General features: G+C 31.9%; 1 protein-coding gene across 1 annotated transcript; it reads left to right on the forward strand.

The window, feature by feature from the left end:
• The first annotated feature begins 11,041 nt into the window (after nt 1-11,041).
• LOC125825897 (coniferyl alcohol acyltransferase-like) lies at nt 11,042-13,350 on the forward strand. The gene is made up of 2 exons (XM_049505192.1): nt 11,042-11,419; nt 12,361-13,350. Exons 1-2 carry the CDS (start codon nt 11,042-11,044, stop codon nt 13,348-13,350), a joined length of 1,368 nt encoding a protein of 455 aa, XP_049361149.1.
• Nucleotides 13,351-14,552: the final 1,202 nt, after the last annotated feature.

Consider the following 14,552-nt stretch of genomic DNA (forward strand, 5'->3'; position numbering starts at 1 on the left):
TCCAAAACAAATCACAGGTGCGGACGACATCAAAGAGGATGCAGCACAACGTGGAACTTTCTTAGTATCGAACGGGGACATTATCCAAAGAGGAGTGTCAAACTCTTATGACGCGAGCAGAGGAGCGACTTCCACCACAATCAAACCATAACCCTATCAGAAGGCATGTGGGTTTTTCTTAGATTTATTGGTTCCGGCTTCGCATCTGGAAATTTTGGGTTCACCGAAAGCAACTTTCCAATTTGATTGACAATGCGCTAAGAGCATTGGAAATTATGTCCGTGTAAAGTCTTATTTATGGGTGTAAAGCGCACCACATTCACGACTAAAAGGTTACAAGCCTCCTTTTCATACTCGATTTATTTGTCACTCCTCCAAAACCAAAGGTTACCTTGCATAATAGATTTCATTTTCAACTGATCGAGTCAAACTACAAGCAGCCTAATTCCCTAAGTTGAGGGATATATAGGCGGGATCAGCGTTGAAAACTCGGCTGAATCCCAGCATTCACTCTCAAATCTTATCCCTGAGCATTTCAGTCCCTCTATAATTCGGTATCAAGATGGCTTCTGAATTCCTTGAAAATCGTACGTCAAATCAAGCGTATCGAACTATAAGTGGTCTGAATTCTCATATAACCTGAGATATGTAGGAAATCCATTTCTGGGGTTCGGCCATAATTCCTAACGTCAATACCAAATTCCTTTTTCGAAAGATGAAGGTGTGGTCGGTCAAAATTAGATTAGTCAATTTCATCTTCCTTTAATTTCTTGCATCAACGCGAGTAAAATGAGGGACAGTTGTTGACAACGAATTTTTACCCTCCCCAATAATAATTAATTTCCAAACTTCTTAATTTTCAAATAATTTAAAATAATTAATTTTAAAAATTTTGGAAAAATAAAATTAAAAAAAATATAGTTTGCAAGCTATTTTAAATAATTTGTCACTTTTTATAATTTTAAATAATAATATGTCTTTTATATAATTTTGCATATAATTAGTATTTCTATAAATATTCAAAAATCGTCTAAAAAAAGATTTTTTGTTTTACTCAAATAGTTGGTTAATTGGTTTAGTTAATTAATACTTATATATTTGAGTTATTAATAAATAATTAACTTAATTATTTTATTTCGTTGAAATTGAGAAGCTCATTAATTAATTAATATTAGTTCGTCTTATTCAACTCCTAGCCTAATTGATTGGATTATCTCAATTTGGTTAGGTTTCAAATTTCATTTGGCTTAGTTGTAATTCAATAACCATGTTTGCAATTGCAAAATTAGCCATCTCATTTTAACACCTAATTTTTTCTTAAGAAATTATTTTTAGGTCTTTTTCTAACTTTCCAACAACCACAATACAATAGCCCAGCCTCTCTGTCTTTTTTCCCACGTTCCATTTTAATTTCAAACAATTCCAAACCCTTTAATCCCCAGACCCGGCCCACTTCCATTCACAAAAAAAAAGACCCAGCATTCAACTTCACAAAATTAACGAAATAGCAGCTGGCCAAAGCGTGCAGCAGCACCAAAAAATCGACTGACCCTTGTTACCCTTCTTCTTCACGCAGAAAGTAACCAGAAACGAGCCAGCAACCCAGGAAAATGTACGGCAGCAGTCCAAACACGTCGACACACGCAACAGCGGGACAGAGAACGCGTTTTTCCCCCTTTCCTCTTTCGGAATGGGGCAAAACTTTTAGGAAAAGGTGCTTGTCCGAATCGGTGAAAGAATTCGAATTTTGAATTTGGAATTGACCCCAAATTTCTACCCGATTCCCCCCAAAATCTACCCTATTTTTTTGGCTGAAAAATTTTCTAGTGAAAATTTACAAAGAAAGATTCATTGAACTAAAACACTTATACAATACATAAGTCTAAAATATACACTTTCCTCTCTTGTCCGTGGCCTATTGAGAAATTTTTTACTTTTTTTTTTTTTGGCTGAAATTTTTTTGGGAGTCTTGAAGTCGAAGTAAGTGGTGAAGTCGTTCGTCCTACTCGTTGTTGTCCGATTTCCTGCGCTTAGAAAGGTTAACCTCACTTCTGTTCATGTCATTTATTTCCTAAGGTTTAAGTTGTTCACGTCTTGAGGTTTGTAAGCTGTTTAAAATATTGAGATTTTCATATTGTTTCGACTGCAAATCAGTGATGTAATTGGTCTATTTTGAATGTTGGTTGTTTGCTTGAAGTCTTGGTGAGTCTGTTTGGTCTCGAGTTCATCCCTCCCCATGTCTGTTTTCGAACTCTCTTCTCCTTTTGTCTTGGATCTTGTTGATTCTGACACTTACATATTTGTATTGATTTCATCTCCAAGATGTTTGTTGTGTTAAGCTTAATTTTAAAGTTTCGGATTGATCGTAATCGCTTGCCTTCATAATTAATTTCACCTTGTTAAGACTATCAAAACTACATGTGCCTGAGCTTTACTTGAACTATGTATTTGATGTGTTTCCAGAAATATGAAATTTAAAAATAAATAAATAAATAAATTACATCTACTAGTTTATCTCTATGTGTTATTAGGAGCCTGCAAATGACCATTTGCTTTATTTTTTAGGCGTACATGTATATGTCTTGAAGTTTCTCTAGGCTTAGACTTTGATAATTTAGTGTTAGAATTTAATTTTCATCCATGTTTTAAAAAATCCTCCATGCTTAGTCTCGTAGTATTGTTAAAAATAAAATGAACCATAATTGTTTGTTTGATAAATAGTTATTCATCTCTTTATTTTGGCAATGGATGAATTGGTCAACAATGACTTTGTTCAATTATATATGCAAGCATGTTGCTAGTGTTTCCTCAAATAAACAATGCTCTTTCATTTCTTGAACACCATCACTGTTAATCATTCTGTTTGTCATAAGTTAAAAATGTAATATCATATATTTCTATGCACTACCATTAATCTTGTTCTATCTTTTCTTGCATGAACTCTCTCGGTTTGAGTCCATTGGACTCCCTTTGTTACTCTCGTTGCATCACGGGTTGGGTAAAAACCCAACATTTTCTCGATCGAGTCAACCCCCATTTTCGAGTTCGAACAGTTGGTGTACAGGTTGAAAGCAACAAATAGAGGCTGAAATTTGAATTTCCAAACTCCGAAAAGCCTGGAAAAGGGTTGCATACAGTGGTATACTTGATGTATACATCGATATACAATTAAAAAAAATATAAGTGATACAGGTTAAATTCGGAGTTGCAAGATGAAACACGCAAAAATGCAGGCGTACAGGTTTAAATACGGATATACGTGAACAAATACAAGGATTCAGGCTCCAATTCATTCCGTATACATTGATATACACTCAGTGTATATGACTTTCTTAAGGTTAAAAAAAATAGATCCAAAGAAATTGTCAACATGTCCAACAGTGGAAATGGGCCCAAGAGGTCAAAGGGAAAGTCCAGCAGAAGAATTTGAATTTAAACAGGCCCAAACCCATGATTGGGTATTTTTAGTATTAGGACAGGTTCACGAATTTGACAAAAGCCCGAATTTGATTTTTCTTCTCCCTTTTATTTATTTAAATTTGTGTCGACTAACTCTTTTGTGTTTGGTTATTATTTAATTGAATTCCCCGAGAGAAATCATTTCTTCTTTTCTTATACTTAGTTTAAATATATAAATATTTTTTACTTACCACTTAGTTTTGCTTATACTCGTTTAATTTGACTTGCACTTTATAAGTTATTCCCCTTTAGAATGACCCCCTTTTATTTATTTCCCCTCAAATCATTAATTAAAAAATAATAAATAAACAAATAAAAAAAAGGAATTTCTTTTTATTTAGTTAATATTTCCTAAAACTAGTCAAAATCACTTTTACTCAAATCGCCGGTCGACCGCAAGTTAGCGGGCATTCCGAGGGTCTAACACCTTCTCAGAGTGTACATTGAACTTCGAACCCTTTTATTTTCAATTGATTTTATCTGTTTGGGTCTATTAAAAACCCTTTAAGTTTTTTATTGATTTTTACTAAAAAATGAAGTGGCGACTTTGTCCCTTTGGAAATTCGATTTCTCTTAAATCATAAGTTTGATCAATTTTTCAAAAACATAGTCATTTTTCTTTTATTTATCTTTTCGAGTAAAACATCAATTTGTTGAGGAAACTACTTGGGAAGCTGAGGAAGATATGAAAAATAGATATCCACATCTCTTTGAGTCCGGAGAAAATGCAGACCAATGTACTAATTCTCTTCTTAGTACTCTTTAAATTATAAGTTAGCATGTTGTAATTGCCTAGCTTGTTGGGTGTTTGAACTTGATGATACCACCTTTAGCCTAGTAAGAGTTATCTCATTCAAGGACGAATGTTCCCAAGGGGGAGATATTGAAACATCTCGCAAGTTGAAATAGCTAGGAAGAAGCTAAGAATTGGAAATAGTCATTTTTGGAAAGAACTTAAAATCTGGAAATTTGTTTAGGTTAGGAAAAGTGAGTTTTTGGTCAATTTCAAACGGCCATATCTCCTAGCTCAGTATGATTTAGATGTACTTCTAGATATGATTGGAATGATCTTTCCAACACCGCCAAGTTTGCACGATTCCGAGTTTGTATGAGTAAATTGTGCCCTTTGGAAGTAGGGCTGTTGGATTAAGGAAATGTCCAAATCTGGATTTTTAAAGGGTAGTTTGGTCTGTTTCTTACCCTTTTATTTTAATTCATTTTTGGTAATTACTTAGGGGTCTAAACTGAACTTAGTCAGTTTACACTTTTAGAAAAAAGTTAGGGTTTTGAGAGAAGAGGAGAAAGGAAAAGAACGTTCAAAATTCGTCAAGATCGTCGAGTTTGGCATGTGGATTTCGTCGGGGGTGATCACTACAAGGTATGTGAGATCACATAGCGTTGGATTAATTCGCCCACGCGCCAATCATGATTTAGTTCAACGAATTTAAGTTCTTGAAAGCTTAGAAATTGAGTTCTTGAATGGTTTATTGAAGTTTCATTAGATTCTTGTTTCGCTAAATTCGTTGAGGAGTTATTTGATCCTAATCTATGAATTTTGGTTCGATTTTGAGTAGAATCTGATGTACTTTGAACATATAATCGATTCTAAGTGTTGGGTAAAGGAACCCACGGAGTTTAGAGGGTTTAGAGCCGAAAAACAAAGAAGAGATTTCGTCGGACAAAATCCGACATCAGTGGCGCGTCGCGGAGCTAGTTCCCAGTTTTGGGAATTTTCGTTTCGCATTGTGGAGCCATCACAGAGTCTTCTGCCTCAAAAGTCATTTTCGACACTAAAAATTAAATATGTCTCCGCGTCGCAGACCCACCCTCAGATATTGATTTTTGGTCTTTTTCTCATGTTTAGCTATTTAAATTCATTCCTAAACATCATGAGATCTTTCCTATCACAAATCATGATCCTTGAATCCATAATTCAATTCAAGGACTAGTTAAGAGTCAAGTCAAGAGCAGTTATGATCAAAGTCAAGAGTCAAGTTAAGAGAAGCTCATAAAGTTTTCCAAAAGCCTTTTGCAAACGTTTTAACCTTGTTTTAAGACTTAAGTTTTGAGCTCAGTAAAGAGTAAAGTTGAAGTTCATTTCTTCAAAAGTATATGGGGACTAAGTATTCCCAAAGAGATTTAAAATGTTTTCACATTTAAATAAGAACGGAAACTGAGATTTTCAAAGAGCCTTCGGGCTAGTTTTCAGAAAAGAGTAATCGCTTTCTAAATGAAGCAAAATGAGAAACTTTGATTTTCAAAATAGCCTTTGAGCTAATTTTTTGAGCACTAATCTCAAATCACAGAAAGAAGTATGTTTTTAAAACATAAAGAGCTAGTATATTTTGGGAGTAGTATTGAGCACCGATATGGAGACGAGCTTGAGTTCAGATAACTCACATCTCCATAAACTATGTAGCCATCATGGGTAGAAAAGGGTCATATTTTTTAGATGAATCTTTTTCGCATAGACTAGTGGATCCACTTAGTAGTTCAGGTCCTATATATACATGTGGCAAGGTATAGGATGTGTTGGTAGCATTGTCACACCCCTTTTTCGCGCATAGTGGCGGAAGAGTTTTTCCAATTTAAGTGACGGTATTGATTAAGGGATTATTTTATTTTTTTTAGAGTCGCCACTTGAAATTGAGTTATGGTGTTCCAAGTCACCTTTTTGTTTAATCCCTAATCAAAAGGAAATGACTCTTTATTTGGTTTGTGAACTAGAAATTCGGGTAAGAAATTCTGTTGACCGAGGGGAAGGTATTAGGCATCCCTCGAATCCCGTGGTTCTAGCACGGTCGCTTTTATTGACTTATACTTATCTTGATATATTTTTGGATAATTTGTATAGGCTATGATATTTGCTCGCATTTTTATTGTTGAATTTTTATTTGGTCTCAATCCAGATGCGTAACCGCATTCTTGGTCTTGACATTTAGAGACATAACTGTCTTCTTTCTATCACACCTAATAATCTATTTTTTCTATAAGTCTCTACTTTAGATTAATAAAATTTAATTATATTATTGGACAAGGTACATCACTGCATCCTTGATCATTATTTTTATATCTCAAAAAAGATGCGCAACCGCATTCTTAATCGAAACAAATAATTTTAACGTACCTAAAAGTTTGTCTAATGTTAAAAAGAAAATACTTAGTCTTATTTTTTGTGAATTCTAGACAACTAATCTTTTATTTTATTATTATATTTATTGATGATACTTTTAATTAAATTAATCCACATGTTAACATATATATTAGAATAATTTTATCAAGGTGTGTCACCACATCCTTGAATTTCTTTTAAGTGTTTCAAAAAAGATGTGTAACCACATTCTTAATTGAAACAAATATATATTTTTTACATGCCTAAAACCCATCTAATGTTATAAGAAAATATTAAATAAAATCAAATAAAATACAACAAATCTAAACTTCTAGGATACAATATAAATTTTGGATTATTTTATATTCTTTTATTTCTATTCACCCTTAAAGTTAATGTTAAAATTAGGCCTACACATATTATATTTTTATTTATTTTTATCTTGAAGTTAATGACGAAATTAGGTATACTCATATTGTACTTTTTATTAATCCAACAAAACAATGACGAATTGCTAAAATAAATCTCATTCTTTATTTAATAAATAAAACAACAATAATTTTGTGAACCCAATAATTCCTACTTTATCATTATTAACATCGAAATCACGAAAAGAACAACATCATGACCCATTCATTTTAAGACATCACAACTAATGAACAAAAATAGATAAATAAAAATAACCATCAATAAAGTTACTTTCATTCATTAAAGAGATATAACACTTAACACATTCTTCATTTTTATCAAATTATGAATAAAATAAAAGTGTAAGAAAACTTATCATAATAATTACATCAAATTCCATGAATAAATTAAATAAGAAGATAAAGTAAAGTTGAATACCGCAAAATCTTAACCGAAGCTCGATTAGAACACCCACAACTTTTGTAGGTTGTTTGTGATGGTATATGTGTTTGTGTTGATATGAAAAAAAAATGGGTAAGGAAGAAAAGATGTGAATGTGTTGGTGAATTTTTTAAAAGAAGAATAAAATAAGGATGTGTATTTTTTGGTTTTTCTATATGTGCCGATTGTGTTTTTTCTTGTTTCTCTTTTTCTGTCCGTTTGTGTTGCTGTGTCCGTCTTTTTTTTTCTGATTTTTTTCCTTTTTCACGTCTGTATCTGTATGTTGGGTGTTTTGGTTGCTGATTTCCTCCTTTCTTTTTTTGTTGGTCCTCTGTATATATCTATAGGAGTAGTAGTAGTGTGTAGGTATATAGTGGTGTAGTATATGTACGTGTGTGTAGATGTGGGGGGGAAGAGTGGGGTAGTGGAGGAGTATGTGGGGTAGTGAGGTAGTGTGGGTAGTTTAGGTTATTATATTTATTAAATTAAATATATATATATAAAAACCATAATAATAAAAATATTAATTAATTATTTTGAATTAATAAAATATGAGAAAAGTCAAATAGCTAGTCTAAAAATATAATTAAGAAATACTAGCTTATTTATTAAAATTAAAAGAAAACATATATTTTTTGTAGTTTTTCGATCTTTTAAAATAAACTTACTAAAATACGATGAAAAATAAAATATTTAATTTATATATAAAAGCAATATTTATGTACTAAAAATGGTGTAATACCTTAAATTCGGTCAAAATTACGTGTCTACAAGCGTTAGGGAGATCGTTGTATCATCACAATAGCTCTTATGTGATGATTGTCGGTTAGAGAAACTCCCACAGTAGTACTTTGTATTTTTATATATATCAGTTTATTTGTAATTTTACATACATCTCAGAGTTATTTGTATCTTTGCATACACACAGAGTTGACATCATGTTTTAAACAGCTTTTCTTTATATTGCACTTGTTTTAAACTACTTTATATTGAAATAAGTTCAATTATGTTGAGTTGAGTTGAGCCAGGTAAGCTCTTCAGTTCCTTTTAGATTCTTTTCAAGCCTTTGTTGTGTTTAGCATTCCAACTCGCATACTCGTTCATTCAATGTACTGATGCCAGTTGGCCTGCATCATATTATGATGCAGACGCAGTTAACTAGGATCGGCATCCAACGCATCGTTGATCCAGTGAGCAGTTCAGAGTCTGTTGGTGAGCCTCTTTGCATTCCGGAGAATTCCTTTTGTTTACTTTCAGTATTAGATAGTTCATTACGATGTTGTGGACCTGTCCCGACATCCATCTCAATTGTTTTAGAGGATTCATAGATAGTCAGTCAGATGTTAGTTCATTCGTCATCATTTTGTTATTTACTTATGTTCATATTTGAGTTGCCATTTTGGCTAAGTTAAATGTTTATTTTTAAAACATTATGAGTTCAGTTTGAGACATGTTGAGTCATCTTGTATTTGGATTCTCTTTCTTATGTCTAAGTCTTCCGCTGGTAAGTAAGCCAGGCGAAGGGTTCGCTTGGGGCCAGCAATAGTTCTCGATTGCCAGCCACGTCCAGGGTGTAGGCTCGGGGAGTGACAATCTTTATAATAATTTCAGATAAATAAAATTGTTATATGATGCTTGAAGAGCGATGAATATATATATATATATATATATTTATTTTTTTAAATGTCACTATAAGAAGAAAATACTTGTGAATTTCATTATTAAATTTGTTGACTAAATGCTTTAATTAACAAATATAAAGACATTGAAACCATTGGTTGGATTCCATTAAAGAAATTAATTGGGTAAAAACTTATCTTTAATTTGTTTGGAATCTAAATCTATATAGATAATATAATTAGTATGTGATTTCTTTAAATTATTATTATACATTTACAAAAACAGTTTCATAATTTTGACTTTTCAAAACATGGGACTCCAATAAAGCTATATGTCATTTCATTTTCCTATTTTGGAAATATATTTCTTTTTCATTAGTTGGTATATTTCTCAATCGTTTAGATGGAAATGTTGGTCCCATGAAGAAACCAAGAAGAGAAGAACATTTATAGGGAAAAAAAACAACCAAAAAAGGATTTTTAATTGCATAGATCTTTGATATTAATGGGTTGGTGATTATTTGTCAAATAATACTTTGTCCGTTCATTTTATTTGTCATTATTTGATTTGACACACTTATTAAGAAAATAATTACTGGTATAACTATTTTATCACACTGATTCCCTAAATTGATATGTAGTACTCATTAATAGTATTTAATGATAAGGGTAAAACATGGAAAATGATAATTGTATTTTCTTGATATGTCAAAAGTGACAAGTAAAAATGAAAACATATTCTAGAAATAAGTAACAAGTAAAAGTGAATGGAAGGAGTATTAAATTTGTTGTATGTAGCTATATTTGTGATTAATATTACTATATCGTTATGTTGCTACGTATTATTTTTGCTGAAACTTTTATGTACTGACGCTATAGATAGATAGATAGATAGATAGATAGATAGAAATGACAAGTGCATGTAATGCTCTATACAAATATTTTGTTGCTAATGGTAAAAAAATGTAAATATTTCTTACAATAAGTCAAAATACATTAATAATGTAATATATTCCTTATTTAACTTACCAATTTTATGATATTTGTGTTAAGATAATTAACAACATAGACATGTAATCTCAAAAAGTTCCTTTATCCACCCCTCTTATTGAAAGAATATTTTGTGTTTTTAAAATTAGGAACACCTATTTCGAAATTTAAATGGAGGATAAATAAAATTAATCCATTTTGAAACGTTCAACAGATATGTAATCATATGTTTTCCTTATTTTGGAGCAAACTCTTAGTAAGAAAGATATTTTTAAACTAAAAATATAACGAAGATGATACTTTTAAATATAAAAAGTATAATGAATGATAAATTTGACCTATATCAATTAATTCATGAGATATTTTAACTATTTTCCCTTTTATCAACATCATTGACTTGTTGGATATACAACGTCACGTATCATTCACTTGGCTCAAGCCGAGGAGAGATAAAGAAAAATCAAAGATATGATTCTATTTACTTGTTCAAGAAAAACTCCTTAAATCCTAACCACCTCTTGTACTAATGCATAATAATACCTTGTTCTCACCAATTCTAATTATATTATACATATAATACCACCCTACTATATTAAACCTTGTAGATATTATATGAAATATTTATATTAAATATATTGTTGTTTGTTATTTATTTATATTATTATTAGTATACCTAAACTTGTTCTTATAATGCAATTATCCACTTTCTTTTTCACTATGTCAAACTTCTTATGAATGGTTATTCCACCCAACATTGATTCAATATAGAATTTGTTTATAGAAAAAAAAAATGTTTACACTATTCGTATATAAGTTCAGAACTCATAAACTTCAGAATTACACTTCGATTATATATGAACTTTAATTTTTCACCACCCAACATTACTCTTACACTATAAATACAACTCTCTCATCTATGCATCCATCTATCACTCACTCCAAAGCAAACCACTACACAAACTACCCCCCCCCCCTCCCATACACACACACACACAACTCCAAACAACAAAATATGTGCAAAAAAGACTTCAATGTGAAAGTGAACAAGAGTGAAGTAGTGGCAGCAGTGTTGCCAATGCAAGAACATTGGCTACCATTATCTAATCTTGATTTACTCTTACCTCCATTGGAGGTCGGAGTAATGTTCTGCTATCTAAATCCCATTATTATTTCGGAGAAAATTAATATGAATTTAGAATTTAACTCAATCGTAAAAATACTCAAAACATCTTTGGCTGAAACATTAGTTTCTTACTATGCATTTTCTCGAGAAATAGTTGAAAATTCAGCCGGAGAACCAGAGCTTCTTTGCATTAACGGTGGTGTTTCTCCTTTTTTTCATGCATGTGACCTAGTGAATGTCCCAAACATAACAACGATAACATGTCCAGTAATCAGTTTAAAAGTGGCGTCTGGGAATGGTAAGATGTAATACAGGTGTAGACCTTAACTCTATCTAGGTGACATGCCTAAGGGTGGATGTACAATTCGGGTTATGGATTTGACAAAACTAAGTGATCACTTTGACATAAATTTTGTATTTGTCTTGAGAAATTTATTTAATATGTATAAATTATTAAGTTAGAATCTAGTAACTTAAAAGTAAATCTTATATTTATAAACTCTAAATCATGAACCTACCATTTCATAAATAGGGAGTCTGATTCTTTTCAAGAGTCAAACACACAAAAACTTTTATTCTTTTCTAACGAACAAGGATAAGAATAAAGTCACAGAGTACCTTTATCTACTTTAAAACTGTAAAGTGTGTAACTATCTTTATCATCGAAAAACATAAGCTAAGTTGTTACTCCTTGGGTTCACTTTTACTTGTTCAGCTTGAACTTTGCATACCTTAAGAAATTAAATAATAATCGACATTAAACCATAGTAGTTAGTGTTTAATCTTCGATCTTGCAAAATGATTTGGACAACATTAAGTAATAATCGTTGAGAGTAAAATAGGAAAAAAATGTATTTTTTTTATATGTTAAAATTAAGTGACAAATAAAAGTGAAAATCTTTTTTTTTTTGAATAATGGATTTATAAAAGTGAACAAAAAGAGTAGATGGAACATATTTTTATTTACTTAACTAAATATGTTTCCAACAAAAATGTTTAGAAAACAAAATGAAGTTGTTAAAATTTGTGATATTGAATATATAAAAAAATATATCCTTAAAACAAATTAAAAAGAAACGTATGGCACGTAAATTGAGATTAAGGTAGTACTAACTTTTTTAAGCAATAAAAGTTGATAACCCTCATAACCTAACTTTGTACTCTTGTTTTGTTTATTGAATAATTTATAATTCAATTTTTTGGTGCAGGTTACACAACTCAAATGTGGAGGAATAATTGTGGGTTGCACATTTGATCATAGAGTTGCTGATGCATACTCAGCCAACTTGTTTCTTGTGTCATGGTCTGAATTAGCTCAATGCAAGCCACTCTCTCAGTTCCCATCATTTCGACGATCGTCCCTTTTTCCTCGACATCCTGGTTACTATGATGACTCGATCGATGAATTATACGTACCAGTATCAATCCTACCTCGCATGAAATCCGAAATCCTTAACCCTAACGATCAAGTCATTAGTAGAATTTACTATGTCACGGGTGACAAAATTGAGCACCTTCAATCATTAGCCAATTGTCATGACAAAAAAGGCACGAAGTACTCCCAGAGGTCTAAACTTGAATCATTCAGCGCTTTCCTGTGGAAAACTATTGCATGTGGAATTAATAAAGAAACGTCGGGTTTCAACAATTTTAGGTTTGGTATTGTGGTTGATGGTCGGACTAGATTGATAAGTAATAATGTAGATGTTAATAATCAAGATAAATCACTAAAAGGGTATTTTGGTAATGTTCTCTCCATCCCATTTGGAGAGAAAAAAGTTGAGGAGCTAAAAGAGAAGTCGTTACATTGGGTGGCAAATGTAGTCCATGAATTTCTTGATATCGCGAAAACACAAGAGCATTTTCTTGGATTGATAGATTGGGTTGAGGCGCATCGTTATGAACCATCTATCGCAAAAATATATGCCATGAATGGTGATGGACCCGCGGTGGTAGTGTCATCGGGGCAACATTTTCCTACGAAAAAGATTAATTTCAAATGGGATCAACCAGCCTTCTGGTCATACCATTTTCCGTGGGCCGGAAAAGCTGGATATGTGATGCCAATGCCAAGCCCTAAAGGAAATGGAGATTGGATTGTGTATATGCATCTCGTGAAATGGCAAATGGAACTTATTGAGGCTTCTCCATCCCACGTGTTCGAACCTGTGACTGCAAATTATCTCAACTTAATTTGACTATAGTCTGTCTTTAGTCATTGAGTCACATCCATCTATCGTATCTAAGCACTTATAACATTTTTTTCTTGTTTTATTTATCGTCCTGTGAATATATAAAAATGTTATTTATAATTGGGATATGTATGTAACACATGTAGTTCTTCATTTTCTTGTTTTCTTCGTCATGTAAGAGTGGTTTATTCAATTAAAAAAAGACTTTATGCCGTTATTATGTTTTGTTTTTTTTTACCTTGGCAAGTTAAATCGACCTACAATAAGCAACTATTTCTAGAAAGTCTCAAGATATAATAACTTGAAAAATATTTAATTACTAGTAATTATATTATGTTTGTGGTTGTAGGGCTCTAGTCTCTACCCATAGGCTAAAAAGGTATTGGGGAGAGGTGATTAGATAGGACATGATGTTACTTCATATTATCGAAGATATTACTTTAGATAGGAAAGAGTGGTGGTCACGTATTAGGATAGAAGGTTAGTAGGGGTGGAGTGTTGTCTTGGCTTGCGAAGGTATAGACTTATTAGTGTCTGTCGTAGTACTAGTTGTACTTGTACCCTTGTAGTTCTTGTCATATTGTATTTCGATTATCGCATTCTTTTGTTGTTGTTGTTATTATTTCTTTCTTGTAGACTTCACACTATTTTTCTTATTAATTGTTATGCTTTCGTCACTATTTTTTTCTTTTACTTGGATTTGATGCACTTGAATCGAGAGTCTTTCAGAAATAGTCTCTCCACCTCCACGAGGTAGTGATATAGGTCTGCATACACTCTACTCTCCTCAAACCCTACTTAGTGAAATTTTATAAAATATATTATTATTAATCTTATTAAATTATAATATTTTTAATAAAAATTCCGACTTAATGGCGTGGTATAGGCTTATTAGTGTATGTTGTAGTATTAGTTGTACTTGTACCCTTGTAGTTCTTGTCATGTGTTGTTTATTGTATTTCGATTACCGCACTATTTTGTTGTTTTTGTTATTATTGTTTCTTTCTTGTAGACTTCACATTATTTTTTCTTATTAATTGTTATGCAGTCTTCACTATTTTCTTCTTTTATTTGGATTTGGTGCACTTGAATCGAGAATCTTTCAGAAATAGTCTATCTACCTCCATGAGGTAGTGATATAGATTTGCTTGCACTCTACTCTCCTCAAACCCCACTTAGTGAAATTTTACAAAATATATGATTATTAA

This window comes from Solanum verrucosum, unplaced genomic scaffold, assembly GCF_900185275.1.
Source record: "Solanum verrucosum unplaced genomic scaffold, falcon-dt-bn FXZP01000161.1, whole genome shotgun sequence".
NCBI lineage: Eukaryota > Viridiplantae > Streptophyta > Magnoliopsida > Solanales > Solanaceae > Solanum > Solanum verrucosum.

Excerpts from the sequence above, each read along its gene's own strand:
- LOC125825897 (XM_049505192.1), top strand. The coding sequence starts at position 11,042 with ATGTGCAAAAAAGACTTCAATGTGAAAGTGAACAAGAGTGAAGTAGTG. Across the intron at positions 11,420-12,360 it reads TAACAACGATAACATGTCCA|GTTACACAACTCAAATGTGG; the intron begins GTAATCAGTTTA and ends TTTTTGGTGCAG.